Below are 23,538 nucleotides of genomic sequence, written 5' to 3' on the forward strand. Positions count from 1 at the left end.
TCTCCCATTAACTCAAACAGTAATTCGTCAGGCTTTAGGTGGCAAATAGTCTAATTTGAATTCTTAAAGGGCCAGAATATGATAAATCTTGAAATTCTAATTTTTGGAAAAACTCAAATCGAACTTGGATAACCCCCTAGTCGAATTTGACAATTTTGACCATAAAAATAATTAGGAAATTAGAATTTTGAATTCGACCATTAATAAACCTGCCTCATAGGATTCTCTGTGTAGCTGGTCTTCATAGCATCCATATATTTGCTTTCATTGAAGCTAAGCTAAAGATAAGCAAATTACTTATTGGTTTCTAATGACAACTTTGTAAAAAATCACACAGCAAATATTGTAATGGCAGAGGCAAGGAGGGGAATCAAATAGCCTGTGATAAACAGAATTGTTTAGACTAGTGATAGGGACTGATTTGGTAACATACATGCTAAATTGCACCAGTACACATAGTTCTATGCTCTGTTGTGTTTTCTGCAGGTTTACGTTGTAGTGGGCATTGCAGCATTAGTTTGTACTGGCCTAGTAATAATGCTGATCATCCTGAAATTTGGAAGACACTCCAAGTTTGGTCTGAAGGGTAAGTTTGGGTTGGCCCACTTTGCTTGTTCTTCAGCCTTTGTTTTTTAGGATACTTTCTTTATACAAAAGCTGCATATTATCAATCTGTGCTTTATCTATATGAATGGATTTACTATATAATGCATTCTACATTGTATGTTAAATATTTATCTTTACCTTAACATTCAAGTTTATATATGATCAAACTGTGCAAGACATACTATATGAGGCATGACAATTACATTTGTTTAAATTAGATGACATACATTCAAAGTATTAAACATATTTGGACTTATTCGTATTTGTGTATTTATATAGTATAAATAGAATCATTTTATTTGTTCTTTACTTAGAATAAATGAGTAAAATTATGTTTGAAATTCAGGAGTTTCATAATTTTGGGGTTAGTGGCCAGCTTGTCACGATCAAACAAATTTAATTTTTTAGTAACAGACACCTGTATTCCCTTTCTTTCAGTGTGTTATTCTCAGAGCTAAATGTGGAATTTGATAAATGAAATTAGGATAATGTATGTCTGAAATAGTCACTTAACAACTCTCTCAGAGGAAGCCTCAATCATATTATAATATTGCGTTCTCTTCGTTATGTCATTGTAAATGCACAGTAGTGCACACTGGGAAACAGAGTGGAAGAATCCAGAATGGTGGGTTTTTAACTGTATCTGTTAACTCTCCCATAGCATAACCAGCTTGTTACTGAGTTCAGTGATTGCAGAGTTTGCACTTGCTCTGACAGAGCACAATTGTGAAATCAGTTTTTAGCAGAAAGCAAAAAACCCCCAAAATATGGTGCTATAGTCAGGCTTTATATATAGGCCCGTCCATTATGAAACATGAACCTAGAGGCAAAATGATTTTCTTTCCTCTGTTCTCTGTCTCATGTCATCTATTCTCTATGTACTTATTTGCTTTTTTTAAATTTCTAACTTTCTCTTTATATCTGTTTTAAGTTTTAAGCATCTCCTTCTATTGGCAATGCATGACATGGTTTATTTGTACCTAAGGTAATAAAGATAACATCCAACCATTTACAGTTTTGCACCTCCCACGTGCTGCAATATACAGTGCAATACAAAAGTATTCAGACCCTTGAACATATAGCATATCCTACTTTATTTCACACCAGACAGTTTTTGATCTTTATAACGCAATGCCCAAAACCTTTAGGTGAAAATCAGTCCTCTGCATGTGTTACTGTAGGTATGGATCAAATCTGATAAGACCTCAGTTATTTGTGTAAGAGGGTGGCACAAAAGTTATTACTCAAAGAAAATCTTGACTCAGTAGGTAGCACTGACTTGCAGCAATGGGATCCTAATTCAGTTCCAGCATGGCCACTGTCTGCAAGGAATTTTTATGTTGTCTCTGGGTACAAATGTCGCCTTCCACACTCCAATTAATTGGATTACTTGACCGTAGTCTTAGCCGCTTTTTTTTTATGCATTTTCCCTATTAATAACATTGGGATTAAGCTTAATTTTTACTGGCCAGGCCCTGGGTAATAGGAAACTAGACTGTAAGCTTCATTGGGGCAGGATCTGGTGTGAACGATGAACAATCCGTATAAATAACAGATAATAACCATGTCAAAATACATTGGTATGGCCCAGCTGGCATATTGGAAAAGGTTTGTGATCAGATGAGGCCAAGAAAGATCTTTCTGGCCCAAAAGCAAAGTGATATTTTACACATTAGAACACACCATATGTCTAGTAATTACTATAAGTGGTAAAATTATGCTTTGGGCTGTGTTTAAATGATTGGTACAAATTGCAGGGAATTACTACAAGAAAACCTGTTTTTCTGCTTAAACTGAAGCTTGAGAGAAAGTTTATTTTCAGCAGGATGATTATTCCAAAGCCTAAGTAATACTGAATTGGTTAATGAACTAAAAGGAAAAGCCCTAAATCAAATCATTCCTGTATAAGGGTAATAACACATGGTGCATTTTGTTGTTGTCACTGATACAAAATGCCAGAAAATACCTGGGCATTGGGGACTCATATCATGCAATTGATAAAATATATGCAATGTTAATGCTTTGCTAGTTACTCCAATCACCTCTGCTTAAACACTTAATTTTTTGAAGCAAAATATTTAATGAAACTCCAAAGCAGGTGTTAACACTAACCTTTGCTTAGCAATGTAATATTCACCAGCGAATGATTTTACATTTCAAACAGCACTAAACATTCGCAAAAATGCCATTTTAAACATTGTTGTGATTTTTAATTACATTCCCCCTTTAGGGGCCTATTTAATAAACCTCATTTTTTTCTGGTCAAGTTTTTAAAGGAGAAATCAACCTGTGGGGAAAAAAACCCGTAGCCCCACCCCCGGTCGACCTCCCTCCTCCCCCAGGCTAACTACCCCCCGTTCGATTTTCTTTATATTTTTTTAACTGATGATTCTGTATCATTGAATAGGGCTTTTGCCAGTAAACACTTTGTCACACTTTGCACCACTTCGCCAGGCGAAAATTCATTATCACTACGCTAGTTCACTGGAATGCAAAGTTGAGTCCTGGGCGCCGAACACTGGCAAATTTTCATGGCGGTTTTGCGAATTTAGTCACCTGCGGTGGGAATTCACCGCAAATTCGCTCCTGGTGAATAAATTCGCAGATCACTAGTGGGAGTCTCACTGGAAAATAATTTTTCATCTTAATGGCATCACTGACCCTGAGGAGCTGAGGAAAAAATTTTATCGAGCAATTTTGCTTTAAAAATACATATATATATTTTTTACTCTGATATTGCTGACTTTCATTTCCCAACATATTTAAGCCCTTGATAATATGGTAAAATAAGTTGAGATTTGTAGTGCAACAACAACTGAATAAAGTGTGGTTAAGAAAATTGTGTTTAGATCCTCTTTAAATACTGTGCAAACTGCCATATTAAGCCATGCTGCTGAACATAGAAGTCTTTAGAAACTCTTGAAAACATACATGTGTGAATAAAAGCATTCATAGATATACAGGCAGTGTTTTACTCTCTAGGGCACCTCTGGAATACTTTCTTGAAAATATTATTACTCCTAACTTTGTATACTTGGAAATTCTTGTACTTAATGCCTCTGGGGCACTAAACTCAATAGCCAATCCTTGCTGGAGGTTAAGGTTACTATCCTAGAGATCCTATGGGTTCCCTGTTATGACTACACCCCCAACCACAATCATGAAAGGAATTACAGAAAGATCTAATTCATATTCTACTGTTCAATGAAGAAATAGAAATTTCTTGGCCCAGTGTTTTCTTGCCCCATTGAGGTTGCCATTTAACTTCTGGTGCCTAAAGCACAGCAGATTAAATAACAGGCCCAGGGTCACAAGGCACTGAACTCCTGCCTCCCACCATCAGAGTCCAATGGCAAAGATAATTAGTCAGTCCTTGTAACCCCTTTTTCTCATGGACAAAGCAATGACTTTTTGTTAGTGAGTTGCTTCTTAACTATCGGTTTGAACTTCATGCACACTTGCACAGGAAACATTAACGCTGCATTAAAAATCATGGCATTCGCTATACTTCAGGTCCATTTAGGTACCATGTGTTTGCCTGTGTTATGTTTCAGGCAATTGATCACAGGGGAAGCAAAAAAAAATGCTGTTAACTGCATCTCATTTTCAAAATGTACCGTTAATTAAACATTAACCATCAATTGAGCCTGGGTGAATTACAAATTCAATTTAGTTTATTGTGGAGCAGCTTAAGTGGTTATAAAGCTGGAGATGCAACAGTGTAGCATTGCAAGAGCCAGGATGATATTTTTAGTAGTAAGAAATAATCATGCTTAATTAAATAAGCTTCTCCTTACTCACAAAGGCTGCTTTTTACCCTTAAAATAGCAACGGCAACCAATTTTCCTGCAGAGCCATGCATACCTGAACGTAACAATACATTTACTGCTAAGATAAGGTTTTTTAAATTAAACCATACAATAATAACTTGTTATATTATGTACAATATATTTGTATTATTTAATATATATTATTAATGCATGGACTCTTAATTATACTTCCTTGCATTAAAATAAATGTGTATTCATAACTGTTTAATATAACTGCAAGGTTATGCACTTTGGCAAAAATAATATAAAGGCAAGTCATATACTAAATAGCAGTGTGTTGGGAGTTTCCTTAAATGAGAAGGATCTAGGTTTTTTTTGCAGATAACAAGTTGTCTAATTCTAGGAGTGTCATTCTGTGGCTACTAAAGCAAATAAAGTTCTGTCTTGCATAAAAAAGGGCATTAACTCAAGGGATGAAAACATAATTATGCCTCTTTATAGGTCCCTGGTAAGGCCTCATCTGGAGTATGCAGTTCAGTTTTGGACTCCAGTCCTTAAGAGGGATATAAATGAGCTGGAGAGAGTGCAGAGACGTGCAACTAAATTGGTTAGAGGGATGGAGACTTAAATTATGAGGGTAGACTGTCATGGTTGGGGTTGTTTTCTCTGGAAAAAAGGCGCTTGCGATGGGACATGATTACACTTTACAAGTACATTAGAGGACATTATAGACAAATAGCAGGGGACCTTTTTACCCATAAAGTGGATCACCGTACCAGAGGCCACCCCTTTAGACTAGAAGAAAAGAACTTTCATTTGAAGCAACGTAGGGGGTTCTTCACAGTCAGGACAGTGAGGTTGTGGAATGCACTGCCGGGTGATGTTGTGATGGCTGATTCAGTTAATGCCTTTAAGAATGGCTTGGATGATTTTTTGGACAGACAGAATATCAAAGGCTATTGTGATACTAAACTCTATAGTTAGTATAGGTACAGGTATATATAATTTATGTGAAAGTAGGGAGAGGTGTGTGTGGATGCTGGGTTTTCATTTGGAGGGGTTGAACTTGATGGTCTTTTTTCAACCCGATTTAACTATGTAACTATGTAACTTATTGGTCGTTGAAGAAATAGTGGGTTAAGAACTGCTGGATTCGAAAGTAACTCATGTTAGTACTTGCATGAGTGGTTTATTGGCTCAAAAGACATCAATATATGGCTATATAAGTTACTTATAATCTCTCCATAGTGGAGTATGAACCAGCTCTCTCTTGAATTGAAGATCAGCTAAACAGGGAACCACATATTTTTGTACAAGAATCTAGTGGTCATAGACAAATATAGATATTTCCTCAAAATGTCCCTGCTTTAGTCTAAAATGAAGCGTGAATATGAATGACTTACAATCAACTTTATAACAAAATGTTTATTTGCTCAAACACATTTCCTCTGCATGAAGGTATCCTTAATATTATACCAAATGATTCAATGTATATTCTGTTCTCTTATATATATAGTATAGGAATAGATTTGTCTGGAGCTTACTTGCAAATGTCCAACAAACATTAAATGGGAAGTTTTCTGTTACATTTACATAATGTGTTATCGATTGACTTATTTAAAGCAACTTTTCAATTAAGTTAGTTATTTGCCTTCATATTCTGCTTAGTTCGAATCAACACCTAAAAATGTGATTGTTGTGGTCACTGACCCCTGCACCAAAAAACAGATCAACTGTGAGAGTTTAAATGGTAGAAAATAAAATCTAAATGTTTCAAAAGACCAAGAAAGTATAACATTGAGTCTATTTGGTGTCTTACAATACTGCTGTCAACTTATATAAATATATACTGTGTATTGTGGGCATGGTGAGCTATGGGATTGCTTTTAGTGGGGGACTGTGTATTATGGGGCCACTTTTTGACCATTATGGACAGTGGAACAGTGGGCTATGCAATTTTTGGGAGCTGTGGATGTGGGGCACTTAAATCTACAGTATGTAAATCAGTTTAAAATGCTACTGTGGCTTTTGTAATATGTTTATACCCTCCAAGGGGTTGTCTATTTTAAGACTAAGCAGTAATTGTTAGGAAAGGATAATGAAGCTCTGAAACTTTTCTGTTTCATCTACAAATGCTTCATATAATCCCACAGTTTAATTCCAAACCTACCTTAGTGTGTTTTCTTTTATTTGATTGCATGCCTAGAAAGAAAGGGTCTGATATGGGATCTTAACCTCTTATTAGTTTTGAACGTTCTTAACAAAAAATAAAAAACAAATACATAGACACATATATATATATAAATATATATATATATAGTGCATTAAAGCAAAAATTGATTGTTATATGAGAGCTATAAGAGGTTATGAAATGTACGCATCATCACAAGGTTTGAGGCAGGTCCTTATTAATGATTTAGAGAGGCTGGTGTCACTTACTAGTTTTTGGTCCTGCAGCATACAGGTTGATCAATATTTCAATCTCAAGGTCACCGTAAATGGCTGCCATGCCAGCTTGTCGCATTTTCTTTTAAAGAACCTTGTTATTTTAGCTACTTTCTAGGCTCCAATTGAATCCCTACTGGTAACTGAATGTCTGATAGAAGACTATTCATTATTCATTTCCTATGGATTTATGGGTATCCATTGTGACTGGTATATTGAAGGTAACTATGCACCAGTCAGTTCTTTCTCCTTAACCTTATTTGAATGGTGCAGTAATCCATCCTCAAATAACTTCCATTATTGCCATTCCCTTGGTATTGTACCAGTGTGTCATTTGATGTGGCATGTGATGGTATTTATATTTTAATTTAATAATAATTTTAGATCTAATTTGACAAAGAAGATAACACTATTCCAATCTTTGAAAAAATAACATTAGTATAGGAAAATATCAGAAAACGCTCACTATTTCTGTATGATTTGATCCATACCCATCATCTATTAATACCAACAACAAACAAATGGATATTTTAAGGTACAGGTATTCATGAATTCATGTATAACTGAGATAATCCATTCATATAAGAATAGCTGATTTGCAGTCTACCATTTAATTGCCTTAACTCCCTTTCCTGTGGTCACTCCGGGGAGTGGGGACAAATGATGATTTAAATAGAAGCCAATAATGGAGAATCTACATCACTTAAACTCTATAACTTTGCAGCCAGTTATGTAGATTTTAAGTGCTTATCCTGAAATCAATTCTACTGGGCTATCTAACAGCCCAGGGAAGTTTTGCAGAATTTGTAGCATCCTATAGCAGTGTTTTCTTTGTACATTTAAGCAGCTATCTCTTACTTTAGAAACTTCTTGGGGATGGTGATATCCAGAACCTCGATTCCAAAGGTCCCATCACCTTACAGGAGTTGTTTACCTTTAACTTAACTTTTAGTATGATGTAGAGAGTGATATTTTGAGATGATTTGCAGTTGATTTTATTTTGTATTTATGGTTTTTGAGTTATTTAGCTTTTTATTCAGCAGCTCTACAATTTGCAATTTTATCTGGTTGCTAGGGTAACAAACAACAGTTATTTGAGCTTCTCCTTTATATATAAAAAACACTATGTGGGGCAGGGGATGGCCAGTACAATCCCATTTGCCATCACTGTTGCTACATCCCATGGAAGCACAGGTTTTACCCAGGGTTATAATTACACAGAGAGCACCAATGTATAAAAAATCTGTTACCAATCCAATCTCCCGTACAAAAACCATGTTTTTCATATCATAAGCCATAGGTCTCCGCTATTTTAAAATCAGCAGGCAGAAAGGAGCTGATGGAAACAGATTAATGTTACAGTGCAATGTGCGTTGCATATTAATATGCCATATCCATCATACATGTGCACTGAATGTTAATGTTAGAAACTTTTTTATTTTTTTGTTGGATTAACACTTCTTTGCTGGTTTTAGGAAATATTTTTATTCTGAGGATCTTTCTCAGGATTGTTGTGGGAAAAATACTTTCCTTTTTCACTTTTTAATATTATGCAGTTAAAGCATCATTCATAGCGAAACAGTAAAAGAAATCTTTACAAGTATCGGTGTTGTGTTCTGTGCAGTCTGTGGAAGATGGTTCTCTTGACAATAGCAATGTGCTGCTCATCTCAGTGGGAGCTAATAAACACATAGTAGAAAATAAGATATCAGTGGGTGATAGCAATAGGTTTGTACTTATAGGGCAACTGTTGGTTTGCAACAGCAAGTCAGTTTGGATAAAGATTTCTGCACATAGGCAGGTTTTGATCTGCTAGTTGTGTCTTTTTGTGCTGCTGAACTCAAGTAAATGACTATCACTATGGCTAGGAAGAATTAAACAGTTCTGCTCTAACATACTGCGGCCAGACCTCCCTAGGTAAAATGAAACCTAAGGAAGCGTCTAATACAGGTATGGGACCTGTAATCTGGAATGCTCGGGACCTAGTCTTTCTGGAATTTGTATCTTTATACCTTAAATCTACTATAAAAAATGTAAACATTATTTCTTAATTGGGTTCAAGTGCAAGGTACTGTTTTATTATTTAAGAAAAAAAGGAAATTGTTTTTTCAAATGTGAATTATTTGATTAAAATGAAATCTATTGAGATGGCCTTCCCATAATTTGGAGCTTTCTGGACAATGGGTCTCTGAATAATGGATCCCATACCTGTATAACTGGATCTATGCCTCAAACATTAGGAGGATGTAATATCACAGTACTTCAATTTCTCTCTCTCTGGTTCTCTTTTTTGTATTTCACACATCCCATGCTTCTGTTTTCCAGTGTAAATGTGCCCAACAGAAGTAAACAAGTATATTTGTTCCTCCATTAATAATAGGGTTGTCTTACAAGGGACTGAGGCAAATTGTTTGCATCAAATGGATACACTACATAAATTGCTTCCTAATGTTTTCTAAAGCACTGGGAGAGTTAAAGGCATTACAGTGTGAAGTGACAGCTCTGTTTAAGTTATATTCATTTCATCATCTGCTGCATAAAATGCTGACTTGACAAGATAGGCTTTAATACACAATCCTGTATGTCACAATCTTTCTTTATAGGGTGTTTGGAACAAGGGATAAGTAATTTGCCTGACCTCTTCCTGTTTTTATGAACCATCTCAATTAGTGATTCCAGTAGCTAATTGACTGAATAACCATTAGTGTTTTTGTAGAGGGTGCAGGGCCATGTATTGTATAGTCATAATAAAACAGTGGGAAGGAATTCTATTTCTTTTAAATTGTTATGTTCTCCCCCCCCCAAAAAAAAATAAAAAAATAACATGGCTATATAATAGCTAGCCATTGAAGTGTGTTCATGCCTTGGGGAGTTGGATGCTCAGCCCACATAACTGGCATTTCATGTTGTCTGACACCACAGCACTTTTTAGCAGCAAGGGTGTATACACATAATGAATGTTGCACTGAATGCAGGGGTGCAATGACCATGGTACCTGCTACAGCTCAGTCTTTCTGTGTCTGGCACATGGTAGTTCTCCAGTATCAAACTGTTCCTAGTAAGTCCACTAGCGGTTCTAATGGGGACTATATTGTAAATTCCCTGTCAAAAATGTGCAGTTACAAGAAGTACTTTTATGTATGCAGATACAAGGGTATGTGTATAAGTTGTCACAATCGTTGTCTGTCCAGATTTCCCCCAGTATTAAACATAACAGTGTGTTTATACTTTTAATAAGGTTAACCCTTATTAAACATAACAGTGTGTTTATACTTTTACCCATATACCTAAAGGCAGGGTCTGACTGGAGTTTGCAAGGCCCACCGAGGCTGCTACCCCAGGACCCCCACACCCTCTCTGGAGCCCCCACCACCGGCTGCTCACCCACTACCTTAACTTACTCACCCAGAACCTTAACTTACTTTTTCCATGATTTGGAGAGGGAGGCAGCTGGGGAGTGACAGCAGAGGGCAGGTGAGGGAATGAAGGAAGAGGGCAGTGGAGCGATAGAAGAGGAAAGGTTGGGGAGCGACAGAGGAGGGCAAGCAGGGATTGGGTTTGGATCAACGGGGCCCATCGGGTTTTTTCCATGTGGCCCTAGAAGTCCAGCCCGACCATGCTTAAAAGTGGCCATACACAGTTCCATAAAAGCTGCCAACTCAGCCCCTTCAAAAAGTCTTTCTGGACAGGTTTGAAAATCCCATCAGATGCACATGGATGCAGGTCTTTGCAAGCCTCACATGTGGTCCATTCCTTGGTACCTAGGTCACAGAGATCTGCTCATTTGCAACCTCTCCAAACAAGAAGAAGAAAGTGTACATACAGTACCCATACACAGGCAGATATAAGCAACAGACTGTGCCCCTCCAGATTGTGTTTGCAGTTTATAGCCCCTTGTATGGGGGATTCCCGATGGCTCAAAAACATATCCAGATATCTACTTGGCATATCTCATTGGATGACTGGCAATATATGGACAGCTTTACTCCATTAAAAGGAGCTTTCTTCCAAAATCCAGCAATGTCCAGAGTTTTAAAACATATATATACATATATAGTCATCTGTGTTACTAAAGTTCATTAAAAACCATTATCTATTATAGATGAACATTTTTTAAGTAGCAATATTAGTGCAGCACCCAGCAGCATGTTTGCTAAAATATGATGCACCTAATTAGTTCTGCAATAGCTAGCATTACTTCTATTGCAAGTCATTATTGTGCACTATTGCACTTAATACTGAGAGCTTTTAACTATTTTAAGTATCATGCATTAGAATGAACAGTAAATTCTACACTTAGTATATTACTGAACTATTTTTTTTTTCAGTAAGAGCCAGACTCCAATAGATAATTAGCAGTCACGTGGCCTTGAATAATGGATATGAATACTCTTATGAATAGTTACTCTCTCAGTAGTTAAATATTGAAGCCATATTTAATTGTGTTGGTAACACTGCAGTTGGCCCGGTTGGTAAAAAGAACTGACATCTCTGCTGTCACTTGCTTAATCCCGGAATATGATTGAAGGCGCCACAACCCCTACCCAGGGGGTAAAGTTGTCATTTTTTTAAGCTGTAAAACATTGAATTCATTGATGAATGCTGTACTGAAACTACCAACCACAGCAGATATCTGCAAAATATTTTAACCTGACTTGTTTAACTTCTTACTAATGCATATTCAACCCTAAAATCCTTACCTGTTGAGGTTGGAGATCCAGAGATAAGTAATGGGGGTACAGTGATGAACTTATAAAAACAAAAGTGGACTAAACCTAGAAAACTCAAGATTTGCTTTAATCTGACAACAGAGGAAATTCTCTGATACAATGTAAGCTATAATTATTATTGACGGAAATCCAACACACTCTCTAAAGCCTTGCTAATGTATCTTAAGTGTTGCAATCAGCTTTAAATCTTCTCTATTTTCAGTGATTGAGTGCATGGGTGTGTGGCAATTCTGAACTTGCAACATAAATAGTTGGAGTGGAATGTGATTTCTCTTCATTTTGATTAGCTAAAACCTCTGTTGTTTTTATTGGCTTAACATTGTAAGCTACAGTTATTGTTTAGGAGTGAAAGAATTTTCCTCCACCCATTAAAGATTTTGTACCTTATACATGTGTAACGGGTTTAAGCTTCATAGGTGCAACTTTGCCTCAGGGTGATAGGAAGAAGCTTGATTTACAAGAAATGTCAAATAAACAACAAATAATGTCCCTGATCATTGATAGGGTTTACCTGGCATTTTACCTGGTGCGGTTTACCTGGCATTTTTTGATATAAAGGAATATTATATAGGAATTATTTTTATTTAGTCAGAATTTTTCTATTTTGCTTATTATTATTATTCCTTATCATATGAGCTGCAATATTACTTACTCCATTAGACCACTTGAAGTGCTCCACCTGTTTCTCCCTCTATATGGGGTAATTTGGGAAGAAGAACGTAGAGTGCAAAAAAAGGCCACCACCTGCCATTTTTTTGCACTTTGCAAATGTTGTTTTAGAATGAGGAAACCTGCCTTTGCTTCTTGAATATAGCACTGCATGTGGTGGACAGTGCTGTATTCGAGAGGGCAGACAGAGGGAGGCACATAGGGAGGAATATAGGAATATAGTCATACAGAAGCACAAGTTAGGGAGCAGCAAGAGTTATAAACAGGGCTTTTCTGCACCTACTGAAACTGCTCTCTGGATTTTTAATCCAGCATTTGGTGCAGAGAGCAACATTTCCTAGGGCAAAAGTGCGATTTAATTCAGAAAAACTAATCTCACTGTTTATCATGTGAACTGAAAACTCTGTTGAAGTCTATGGGAGAAAACTGGAACTGAATCCTCTTGGGGGGGGGGGGGAGGGGGTGGTGTCACTCCAACTTGCAGTACAGCAGTTAAGAGTGACTGAGGTTTATCAGAGCACAATTCACATGAATGATGGCACCTGGGAAACTCACAATTTGTCTAGCCCCATGTCAGATTTCAAAATTAAATATAAAAAAACTGGTCTTTTGAGAAATGGATTTCAGTGCAGAATTCTGCTGGAGCAGCACTATTAATGGATGCATTTTTTAATTAAAAAAAAAACAATTTTTCCCACCACAGTATCTCTTTAAGAGGTGGCAGGATTCTGGTCACTATTGACCCATCAGAGTAGTATTGCAGACTCCTAGACTGTACCAAGTATGCAAAGTACATTGCAACTTGCCATGTTTTTCCCAGAATGCATTTATTTTCATAATTCCATTGCAATTGAGCCATAAGGGGGAGGGCTGTGCTTGGTGCATCTGATGTGTCAAAATGCACACAATTGTGCTTGGGTGCTGTAACTGCAATACAAATGAATGTATTAAATACATAATACACAGTAGACTATAGCATTTTGCTGTTCATGAGATCTTGCATGGCTTGTCTGCAATTGTACTTTGGTTAGCTGAGGGGTTTGTATGGGTCTGAATCTACGTAGAAATTGTAATTGGGGGACATGTACTGTTTTTAGATGTGTTAGGTGTGCTCACATGTCCATGTGTGTTTCTCTCTTAGTGCTGTAATAATTATTTGAAGCATTTGAGGAAGGTCACTTGAACTGTGATGAACGCTGAGATCTTTTTTAAATCATTGCTGGTAAACTGCGTTGTGTGACCAGCTGTGCTGAAAACATCTAACACATTCATCAAACTGTAAGATCGCTATCTGAAAGCAGTATCTAACCAAAGAGGATTAGGTGGTGTTCGACTGTCAAGGCCACACGATTATAGAAAAAGCTGGTAAAGGAATTGCTAGTTAATCTTTTGAATATTCACACTCAATCCAATGTCCAATCACACTGTCTTCTTTAACCATCATCCACTGCCTCTACAAATTTGCACGATTGCACGTCGACATTCCCATCTGAGTAGTGTTATCAAATATGACCAAAGAACAAATGCAGAGATTGCAATGTAACCTTATACAATGCATTTTTTGCAGGCTCCCTTTTTAGAGGGAACATTAGTTAGTATTATTCAGGCTTTCAAACTTCATAACCACTGCCTTTTTGGTGTGTGTGTGATTCTGCAGAAAATAAATCATAAGATGGAATTCACATTTGCATTGCATCATCAAAGTACACCACTTTCATTTCATGCAAGTGTAGAAGATGCATGCTGTTATGTTTTGGGTAGCCGAGCAGGGCCGGATTTACATAGTGTGTGCCCCTAGGCACGCTGCCATTTGTTGCCCCTGTCCCCTCCCCTTTATTAGTGCAAATTTTCATCATCATCTGGACCGGAGCAATGGGGATTTAAAAAATTATTATATCTCTAGCGCATCCCAGTGTTTTTGAACCAATGTGGGTGTGGCTGGGCAGCTTGCCGCCCCCCTAAAATCCTGCCGCCCTAGGCCCGGGCCTAGGTGGCCTTTCCACAAATCTGGGCCTGTAGCCGAGGATGAGTTGAGTATAACAGTGCTTTATTAGCAGGCTCTCATGCAGGCATTACACAACAGTAAGCTTTCACTTTCACTTTTAAGCTGTCAGGAAGTATGCACAGTATAAGTATGAGCACAGTGACATCTACAGGCCATTTGTATAAACACCACATATTCCCCCTATAGTAGGAAAGCATTTGGGTAAATGTAATAAACAACAACAATGCATCTTAAAGCAATAATATACATTCTTCACATAGTCCTGGGTCCATCAGGTTTTCTGATTCTCTCAATTCACAGTTCACAGGCATATTGCAGTTGACATCAGGAGTAGGAAAATGTCCTTCATCAAATGAAGCTTCTCCAAAGTCATTCCTAACAGGAGCAAGACGACTTGCATTTCATATGCGTCCATCAGACAGTTAATATGTGTATGGTCCTCGCTGGCGTCTCACTTCAAGTGGTGTAGTAAATTTAGATTGTACTTGTTTCATTATTCCTGGTTTCTTAATTCTGACTAAAGATCCAGGCTGAAAGTGCACTTCTCTGGCACCACGTTTTCTGTCAGTATAAGCCTTGTATTTGGCTTGTTGACGTTTCACAATGTCAGTAGTAGATGATTTTATAGGCACAGTATTTTGTGGAAGTTTGATGTCTGCAACATGTAACTTAGTGTGCATCTGTCTGCCATGTAAAAATTCAGCAGGAGATGATTGGGTTGTTGCATGGCACGTTGCTCTGAAGTTATGTAGGAACTCTGTTGTAAATACTTTCCAAGATTTCCCAGTAAGAATTGCTGTCTGTAGTGCTTCTTTCAGACTTCTGTTATATTGCTCGATTTCTTCATTTGCTTGTGGGTAATACACTGAAGATTTCCTATGCACAATATTCTTCTCTCTCAGAAAAGAATTCAAACTCATATGAGACAAGCTGTGGTCCGTTGTCTGATATTCACTCCTTTGGATTACCATCGCTGTTGAAGACTGTAGACAAATGCAATTTCTGTCCATAGTAGTCTATAAAGGTTATAGCAAACCTGCAGTCTATAGGAGCATCTGTAAAAGGACCGACAATATCAATAGCAAGTTTTTCCCATGCTGAATCAGGAAATGGTACTGGTTTTACATCTGGTCTCAACTTAACTTTGTGTACAAAGTTCTTTGCACAACCCAGTGAAGTGTTGCTTTGTGGTGAAATTTTAGACACTGGCTGTGTGGCAGGCATTGGTGCTGTAGTAATGAGACCATCAACTAATTGTATGTTTAATGCACCTTCCAAGTATAGCAGTACCCTTATTCACCCTTATTCACCCTTATTAGTGACTTCATGAACATCTTTAGCAGAACTACGACAGATCTTAGCAAAATGTCCTACCTTTGTGCATTTGCTGCACCGTTTAGCTTTGCAGGACATGTAACAGGATTTGCAGTGTGTTGTGTTGAACCACAGCGAAAGCAGTATTTTCTATTTGTATTTGCTGCACGGTTTTGCAGTGTAGGTGAATCCCTTTCCTTAGCACTGTATTTTGCCTGTGACTGTGCCTTATTAGGTCACAGTGCTGAATTCACAGTTTGTACATTCCCAGCAGTTCCCTGACTGAGAGTTTTAGCTTCTGCCACTGTTGTTTCAATTTGGCTAGAAACTGTAAGGGTTAAATCCTGCTCGAGGAATTCTCTGCCAGTATTTTGTGATTACTGTAAACTGGCAACATCTAAAAAATAAACAGATAAAAGGCATGTAGATTTGCAACTGCGGTTTCACTCATGATCTCAGTTATCTGATAGCATTTTATTAAACAGTATGTCCACACGTGGGAAGCATTATAACATGACTTTATAAAGGTAACGGGAGGCTTTGATAGACGTGATAGTCTTACTAATCATTAATTGATGAGTTAAAAATTGTTACTGGAAAATACCCTTTGGGGGCTTTTATTTTAAGCACAAGAATGTCTTTCTTCACTATTAAATGTATGTTAAATAATGCTTTTCCAGCATGTGTAAATGCTTAAGGAACCATTTTCAATGTGTGGTGTTTTACCTAGAGGTAGCGAGGCCTGATGCTGAGCATTATGGGTATTATGTTCCAAAAGTGGATCCTTCACACTTATATACATTGAACAAATACCTGTATTTGTATATAAAGACATTTTTTAATGTTTATGCATTTTGTTGAAAAAATGGCCTGTTATTAGCAGCTGATTTGCAACCAGTATTAACAAAGTTTGAGTATAATATGCTATAATTCTTATACCATCTCCAATTTTCTTGGTAATCTAAAACATTTGTCATAAATTTATATATAGGGTCCAATTTATCATGCTGTGTAAAAATTGGAAAACATCATAGGTGTTGTTGCCCACAACAACCAATGAGCAACAGCCTATCACCTACTAGTTAGAAAACGAAGCAACTGCCTCATAGTTTATAAAGCTATCATTCACCAATAGTGAAGAGTGAATGTGACCTGATAAACTTTGCAGAATATTGGCAAAATCACGGAAACATTAAGTGGCTATTTCTGTGCTGTTTTTTTGCACAAAATAAAGTCAGTGAGCTTTTTTGCAGTGTTTTATTCATTCAAAATGCACTAAAGTCAGTGGGAGTTTTTTTGCAGCATTTTATGCACAGCAGAGTTTTTTTGCAGTGAAAATTTGTAGCACATTCTTGAAAAAATCCACCCATGGTATTTTGTGCGTCTGGCGATACATTTTGCTTATTACTATTCAATTAGGTATGAAACATTTTTGCAAACAAAATTTGCTGTGAATGTCCATTTGTATAATAAGAGCAGTTGTTCATCGATTGTATAATCATCAAGAAACTTTTATCATGTCTGCAATGAAAAATGAAATGATTATAACTTTATTTTGATTTCAATTTGCAGTACTCTTTTTGAAAGATAAAGCTGAATATGCTATGAAAACAGGTTTCAAAGATGCGCACTAGTTAGGCCAAGGCTGGCTTTTGATTTGCTTGAATAAGTGACCAGTCAAATGACTGGTCCTAATATTTGGCTGGACTCATTTTGTTTTGTTCATTTTCATGTCCCACCTACCATTTTGTTTATTTCATGTGTTTTGGTTTGATTTGTTTATAATATTTTGGAACACTACAAGGTATCTGCAACCTGTGTCCCTTTGAGAGCTAGATAAATTACTGTTCCCAGTACCCCTGGCCCCTGCAGCTCTCCCACTCACTCATCCAAAAGTACTTGAGAACTTAGGTTAGACATACCTTGTCTGTGTTCTTATCCATTCTGAAATATTGCATCCTAAGTTATTTCCAACCTGCTCTCCAATTCACCTTATTTTTCTTTTCTTTCATTCTTTTTTTATTGAATTTATGCATCCTTTTAATTTGTGTTGTTTTAAGCATGCATTCTCATCTGTTATTTTGTTTCTTTTAGGTTTTGTTTTGTTTCATTCGGTTCCTCTGAATGGGTAGGTGACATAAGCCCAGAGGCAGAAAGAGGCTCTGACAGGGAGCAGTAGCTTTCTGAACTAGTGCATCCTGGGAGTGGAATACAGTATCTATGTCTATGACCTTATTTTTGTCGAATATAAGCTTCCTGGGACAACCTGTTATTGACCTGTATTTGGTACATATTAATGTACAGTTCATGGACATAACAGACTTATTTTAAAAACTAACTCCCACTTTGTGCCTTAATCCAATTCTGATGTGTCAAAAAATAAAATAAAACTTGAAAACATTTTGAAGGATATTACATACTACCAAACTTAACAAAACTAAACCATGCAAAATCATTTTATTTTTATGTATTTTTCTGTTTTGTGGTTCTAGTAAAGTTATTTATTGTTGTATTTGTTCTTTAATAAATGATCTTTTACTTACAGTATTTTTTATCTGGTATAATTAAGATATTGACTAACTCCACCCATACCCAGTGCTAACTGTACATTCATTTTCAGATTTTTCTCAGAATTTTTTTTTTTTACCTATGATTGCTGAAAGCACTTCACATTCAACCATGGATTTGTTCTGATGGGTCATTTGCATGTGTTATTAACCAGACTGTAATGATTTTTTTCCTTTTATATAAGGAGGACAAAAATGGTAACAGACCTTTCCCAAATGATCTTCAATGTTCAAGTTTGTCAGAACTGGGATATTCTAATATCTGTTTAAAGTAATATAAAATCATTTTGGAGACAATTTAGGAGAATTACTTTGCCTCCTTAGGTTTCGTTGAAGAAGATACCTTTAAAAATAAGTATTTAGGTAACCTCTATGTGTGTGGAAATCTGTATACATGTAGAAATATAACAGGGGGTGTTTTAGGCCATGTTAAAAATGTGCATAAACATAGACATTTTAATAATTATGCAGAACAGTGTGTACAAGGCTTCATCAGTTAGAACCATCTTGTAGACTGCTAGGTTTATTTACACAGAAACATACCGATGACTTTTACCTCAGGGTGAAGGAAAATCCTTTGAGAGATTCCTTCATTCTGGCATTTAGCTATGACCTGTGTGTCCTTTGTTTTTTAATACCTAGTCAAAAGTATGCTGGTGTATTATATCAAAGGTAGTAGTCAAAAAAAACAGCTGCATTAGACTTAGGTACACAGAAACAACACTGCATACAATCATAACACAAAAACAAGGATTTCTCTGAAAACTCAGGTGTAAACAGTACATTTTATATGAGTACGTCATATGTTACAGTGGCCGTAAGCTTAACCTGCTATGATCGACTAAAAATAAAAACTACCACTAAAAATAAATAAACAGAAATAAAAAAACAGCAACAGTTATGATTTGGCTGTTCTCTATTTCTGTTCACTTGTATTTACTCAATACAAGGTGTAAAAGGTACTGCTAGTTGTATTTATTTGATAAATACACTAAAGAAATCCACAATTATCCATAGGGGTTTCCCTACAGAGCGAGATGTGATGTATTAGCCTGACAAAGCTTCCCTCTGTATAGTTAAAGGTTCCTATGACTATGGTAAAATACAGATTTATAGGATAATTAGGCCATTATATGAGTCAGCCATTATGGAAGAATTGGAGAAGACAGTGAAACAAGAAAGGTGGAAACAAAAGAGAGGGATTGGTGTACTTCTTTATCATTAGCAGAGGACTGCAGAGTTATTGAAATGAAGATACATTAGAAAGAAATGAGAGTAGAGAAAGACTGAAAGGGACTTTGGGAGCAAAAGAGTATTCAGTACATAAAGGAAACAAGAAAGAATGATAGATAGATAGATAATAAGGCTAAAACCGTTGCAGGGTGAAGGAGGAAAATAAAATAAAATTAAAGCCATGACAGGCTACACATGGATCAGCTTAACTCTCTCCATGCACCACAAAAGGATTGTTGCATGACAGTCACTCTAGGTCAATGCTGTCCAACTCTATCCAAATAGTGGACCAAGCATTATGCTTAGGGATGCACCGAATCCACTATTTTGGATTCCGCCGAACCCCCGAATCCTTCACAAGAGATTCGCGCAAATATCCGAACCGAATCCTAATTTGCATATGAAAATTAGGGGTGGGAAGGGGAAAACATTTTTTACTTCCTTGTTTTGTGACAAAAAGTTACTCAATTTCCCTCCCTGCCTCTAATATGCATATCAGGATTCGGTTCCGTTGGGCAGAAGGAATCGCCAAATCCGAATCCTGCTGAAAAAGGCAAAATCCTGGACGAATCCCGAACCTAATCCTGGATTCGGTGCATCCCTAATTATGCAACATGTTTTGGAGGGCCTTATCTCGCCCATGTTGGACAACTCTGTTTTCAAATTTCTCAAATTTTAGGTAAAGCTTTATCTTGAGAAATATCCATTATATATAATATGCTGTCTGCAACATATTGTGCAATTCAAAGGATCAAATAAATGCAACATTTTAAATACAAAAAAATCATAAATCATTTGAAAATTGGGAGCAAAAGAGTATAAAGTATGTAAAGGAAACAAGAAACTAACTCTTGTAAAATACACTAAATAAATTAGTGTAGATACTTTTAATTGTATATAGGCCTATAGCAGAATGACTTAAATCATGTATCAAAATTATCTAGAAATTCAGAGGAAATAGGGAAATGGTACAGGGGTTAGATAGGCAGAGTGGGTGCTGTGTACTGGCCCACTTGATTATTTATTTCCTAGTATACAATATATATATATATATATATATATATATATATATATATATATATATATATATATTTTATACATCATTCCCTGCCAAAGTGGAGCCTACAATCTAAGGTCCACACATTCATGAGTCTCTGAGGTTGTCATATGGTATGAAAACGTTCACACCTGTTTATGTTCTAACATGCTCTGTAATCTTTGCAGCGACTTATATTACAGTGTTAGTACCCTTTTAACACCTTAAGGTGTATATAGTCATCATAGTTCCAGCCGCTTCACAGATGCCTTCTAGTCCACCCAAAGAAGTATCTTAGAGGTGGCCCGTTTCAGTCTTTAAAGGAATGAACATATCTATTTGTAAGGATAGCTCTACTAATTACCAGTTGGATTAGTGACTCTTAAGGCAGAATATTATTACAGACCTACATGCCAACAGCCCTTTAGGATAGATGCTGACCTCCCCAACATTGAAATCTACCCCAGGTCTATTTGCGTTAATAATTTACTCTCAGTGATACCTCATCACTGACTAAACCCCCCCCCCCCACCAAGGCAGGCATAAACAATCCTACAAAAACAATTGAACATCAGTTAAATGTTAGATGAATTAGACATTCCAAGCCAAAAATGTTAACTATATACAATCACATTGTTCCCATTTCTTTAATTAGAGATATACATATTCCCAATTAGGATTAGAGCAAGCAACACTTTGGGGGCTATTTACTATAACTCAAATTTTTATGGTTAGGCTCTTTGTGACAAAAACTTGAATTGGTCATGGAAAAAAAAACATATTTTTGAGATTTATTATACCCGATGCTGCAAAAAGCCAGAATCAGAAAACCCAGCACCTCAAACCTGTCAAGGTCATATATAAATCAATGGAAGATGGGAATATCTTCCCAATTTGAAGATATTGTGGTCTGCTTTGGGTTCAGCCCGATAATCTGAAAAATTCAAGCGATTTGGGAGTTTTCCGGGTTATTGTTCGATTTTATCGAGTATTTCTCAATCCGATTTATTCGAGTTATTTTAAACAAGGCAAAATCAGGGATGGGAGTTTGGTCGATATTTTTTTATTGAAAAAATGAGATAAAATCGTATTTTAGTAAATAACCCCCTTTATGTATCTAGGGATGTATTTTTATACATAATGTCACATGTATGTCCACTCTAGGCTGAAATTGCTTATAACCAGGGATCACTTCATCAGTGTGCATCTGTATCAACAGGGCCAAAGTCCAACTAATAAGGGGGTTATTTATCAAAGTACGAATTTATCTCAATATTTTCTGCTACAAACTCAAATCCACTTGGGTTTTTTTACGCTTATTCATTATTACATTTTCCTGAAATTATGCTTTGCAGGAAAAAAAATCTGATTTTCCCAAATTTTTGGACTTTTTAATCCAATTACACGATTTTCGAGATTTTTCATAATTTTCACCCGAAAACTCAGAACTTTGGGGCATTGCCTATAACCCAGAGCACATCAAAAGTCATTGGGACTTCTCCCATTGACTTATATGCAACCTCGACAGGTCTGAGATGCCGAATTTTCAGATTCCGACTTTTCCATCCTTTGGGTTTAATAAATTCTGAAAAAATCCTGATTTTATAAAAGAAAATCACACATTTCTAGGGATTTCTGCATTCAGAGTTTAGTAAATAACCTCCTAAGTGTTCATGCACCCATTTTGGACAGCTCTGTGAGATGTTTTGTCCATGGTCATGGATTGCATTGCTGTAATCTGAAAATATCTTAGAAGCCTGCACTTTTGGGGATGTTCTAGGGCAGGGCTTACCAACCTTTTTTTACTAGTGAACCACATTTAAATGTAAAAAGAGTTGAAGAGCAGCACAAGCATGAAAAAGTCCATGGAGATGTCAAATAAGGGCTGTGATTGGTTGTTTGGTAGCCTCTATATGTACTGTTAGCCTACAGGAGGTTCTGCTTGGAAGTACACCTGTTTTATTATGCAACTAATAGTTGCCTCCAAGCCAGGAATTCAAAAATAAGCACCTGCTTTGAGGCCACTGAGAGCAACATCCAAGGGGTTGGTGAGCAACATGTTTCTCGCGAGCTACTGGTTGGGGATCACTGTTCTAGGGTTAGACATGGATATACAACCAAACAAAGGATTTGTATGCGTAGGGCTTTCTTACACAAACTGAAACCCCTCTGGGACTAGAATGCCACAGGGCATTATTCACTAACTAGTCTGTTGCAGTAATATGTTAAATGCACAGCTTTGCACTTACCAGATGGGAATACATGTGCTTCCACTGCTGAAAGACATGGAATTAAATTATATTTTTTTGTGGATACATCATTTTTCTGTGACCCTGCACCGGATGCGATATGAAGAACGTTCCTAGCCACATACTTATTTGGTGGGATACTTTTTTAATACAGGTTCAGAGTAGGATTTTAGGGAAAGTCCAATCAATTCTAAAAAGGAGCTGAAGGATAAAACAAAGCATGATATTGTATTTACCTTAATACCAGCCATAAAAAAATATTCTATGCCTTAATGCAATGAAATATTTCATTGCCTATTTTTTATGTTACCCATGATCAAATCAGAATGGTTTTAGCATTTATAAGTCACATACTATTCAGTATCAGTATTTATTCGGGTTTAAGCGCTGCAGGTAAGTTAGTCACACTAACTTGTTATTTTGCCTTGCCTTTAAATTATTTTAACCTGGTATTGAGATGTCCCATGAAGTTTAAGACCTTACACCCTCCTGTATGACAAATGTATGGATACAATAAAACTACAACATTTAGGCTGGAACTCTTTGTGCTTAACATAAGGGAGGTCACATGACCTATTAACCTTTTACCTGGAGGTCACACATCACTCAGTGCACCATGTTGTAAAATGGATACTTTTCTCTTTCTTTGTCCATTATGCACATTCCCCACCAGGTGAGGATTTAAAAATGATAGACAGGTCTTTAATTAGCTGGCTTAAAATCTAAACTTGTATGTCAAGGAGATCCTTAAAAATGGATATGGTGTGCCCACTTAAGAGCGCACCTCTGAGATAACCTACATCTAAGAGTTTAAATGCTTTAACATAATGAATCGCTAATCTTTACATACACCGGCAGCGCACTTACTGAAACATCAGAAATACCTTATTAATAGCTTTGGAAAGAGGCAAAGA

The 23,538-nt window shown here is 36.6% G+C and overlaps 1 protein-coding gene across 1 annotated transcript in view; it reads left to right on the forward strand.

The window, feature by feature from the left end:
- ntrk2.L (neurotrophic receptor tyrosine kinase 2 L homeolog) overlaps positions 1-23,538 on the forward strand; it is a gene marked incomplete at its 5' end in the record, with an annotated part of 111,382 nt that overhangs the window by 44,609 nt on the left and 43,235 nt on the right. Inside the window, 1 exon segment of the mRNA NM_001086110.1 lies at positions 487-586. Coding sequence (NP_001079579.1) covers positions 487-586 — 100 coding nt within the window.

This window comes from Xenopus laevis, chromosome 1L (assembly GCF_017654675.1).
Source record: "Xenopus laevis strain J_2021 chromosome 1L, Xenopus_laevis_v10.1, whole genome shotgun sequence".
NCBI classification, from domain to species: domain Eukaryota; kingdom Metazoa; phylum Chordata; class Amphibia; order Anura; family Pipidae; genus Xenopus; species Xenopus laevis.